The 2,099-nt window shown below is 40.2% G+C and overlaps 1 protein-coding gene across 1 annotated transcript in view; it reads right to left on the bottom strand.

The window, feature by feature from the left end:
- Window positions 1-2,099, bottom strand: part of LOC106531470 (kinesin heavy chain) — a 24,664-nt gene that overhangs the window by 2,605 nt on the left and 19,960 nt on the right. Inside the window, exon 4 of the mRNA XM_014027347.1 lies at window positions 22-766. Within this exon, the coding sequence (XP_013882801.1) occupies window positions 22-766 (745 nt within the window). The remainder of the gene's footprint in view (window positions 1-21; window positions 767-2,099) is intronic.

The following is a 2,099-nucleotide window of genomic DNA, read 5'->3' as shown; positions in this document are numbered from 1 at the left end:
GGATCACAGAGGGAGACACACCTGAGGGTTTCCTCCATCACTTCCTCAGGTGGTTTGTCGTACAGAGGAGGCATCTGTAGCACAGAAACCTGACGTCCACACACCTCTGCCTCATGTTTAACCCACTCTGATGGGCTGGAGGCTGGAGGAAGATCTGTCTGATCTAATATAGCTTCAGCTGCTGAAGTCTTCTGTGGTCTTCTGCTCCCAACCAGAACCAGGTTTAACGCTGGTCTCATCTGATCAGACTTTGGTTCTGCTGACTGATCTTTGATGGTCAGGATGGCACCTCTGGTTTTTGTCACAATGCCCTCGATCTTTTCCATCAACCCTCTGTGGTCATTTCCAAATGTGTTGTATTGTCTTCCCTCACATTCTGTGATGAGTGAATTCACAGAGAAACTTGTGTGTTTTCCTTCTTGTGTCATGATGACCATTGAGTGCTTGAAAGCCTTTTTACCAAACAGACTCAGTGTGGACCTCAGTGTGTGTCTGTCCTTCTCTGTGAAGTCTGAGGGCTTCACTAACAGCAGCAGAACATTTGGTCCAGAAGGACAAAGGCTTATGCACTTTTTCAGTTCTTCTCTCATGACTCTTGGAGACAGACTTTCTGGAGCTTCCACCACAAATAAGAATTTTCCATTCCATAGACCCTCTTTGACCGGCTCGCCTGAACTTGAAGACTTGGAAATTTTTGTCGTGATAAAGTTGCTGAGTTGTGTCTTCATGAGTTGACTTTTTCCTAAAAGCATGATGCAGTAACGTCCTGTAAGGTAACAAACACAAAATAAAGATTTGACCTGAAAACATGAAGCACAGCAATGCTCGACTGCAGCTGAGCTGAAGACTGAAAACTGGCTAATGTATGTATTTTTCTCATATTAGCATTAGCTCTTAGCTTAAAATTGAGATTTCAACATATCAAAGGGATTGCTTAAGGCTACCACATGACCAAGCTTCAGCTCAAGAATTCTAAAGAAAATAAAGTGAGTTATATAAACTTGCACTCAGATTTTGTTAAAGATTGTTCTTGGCTACTACTACATGCATTTGCATTTGTGTTTTAATGTCTGAATTACTACCTTTTGCAAAATTAGCATTAGAGGTCAATTTAAATTGGAACTAGCAGTCATTCTTGGCTACACCACAACAAATTTCAGCTAAATAAGTCTTAAAATGGCTGAATGGTAATCATTTAAAGTCAGCTGTGATGGCCAGCTTGAATTTTTTATTAGTGTTTAGATTTTGGAAAAAATGTTTTCAGCTAATACTATACTAATTTTCAGTTTTATTTTGTTTATTTTGTTTGTTTAAAAATTGCTGAAATATAGCTCTTTCTAAAATTACCATTAGCAGTTAGCTTGAAAATGTGATAAGCATTCAGCATGTTTTATTTTGTTATTCATTGCTATGATCACAAAAATTCTACTCACTATATCTTAAAACAGTTAGAGTTCGAGCCCTTTTAAATTGGCTGTGGTAGTCATCTTGAATCTTTTAAAGCTAGGGCAGTTTGTTGGCCACCCCTTGCAAAAAGTCTTGCTCTGCCCCTGGACTAACTATAGAAAACTACTGGGTGAGGGGAGAAAGGCTGAGCATGGCAGGACACACAGAAGGCAACAGAACAAATGAGGAAAACACTGAAACCAGTCAGATGTAATAAAGATGATCGTTTATAAAAATAAACCACACTAAGACAGCATTGGTTAAATTGCAGTGGTGGGCACCAGCCCGATAAAGGGCAAATCCGCTAATTGCGGACCTAAATATTGCGTTTGCGCTTTTGCAGTCTTACTACCTTTTATAATTCATAAGCAGATTTGCACTTTCTAAAATTAAAATGCAGTACCGCTAATAACTAATTATCTACCAGTCATCATTATGTTGAACAGYAGRAGGTATGACTGTCAATGAATCACAACATGTGATCTATCCAACAGCACCCCTCCCAGATAAACACACTTATTGTGAAGGTATACATCCTGCTGACTGTTGCTTTGGGTCACGGTTCTGATTTCCCACAATGCTTTGTGTCTGCTTACGTAGCAGGAAGGCAATGGCTGTGTCCAAAACGACAGGCCGGGTCCTCCGGAGGACCC

This window comes from Austrofundulus limnaeus, unplaced genomic scaffold, assembly GCF_001266775.1.
Source record: "Austrofundulus limnaeus strain Quisiro unplaced genomic scaffold, Austrofundulus_limnaeus-1.0 Scaffold639, whole genome shotgun sequence".
Taxonomy (NCBI): domain Eukaryota; kingdom Metazoa; phylum Chordata; class Actinopteri; order Cyprinodontiformes; family Rivulidae; genus Austrofundulus; species Austrofundulus limnaeus.
Note: the sequence above shows the minus strand (reverse complement) of the source record. Positions and strands in the feature narration are given on the sequence as shown.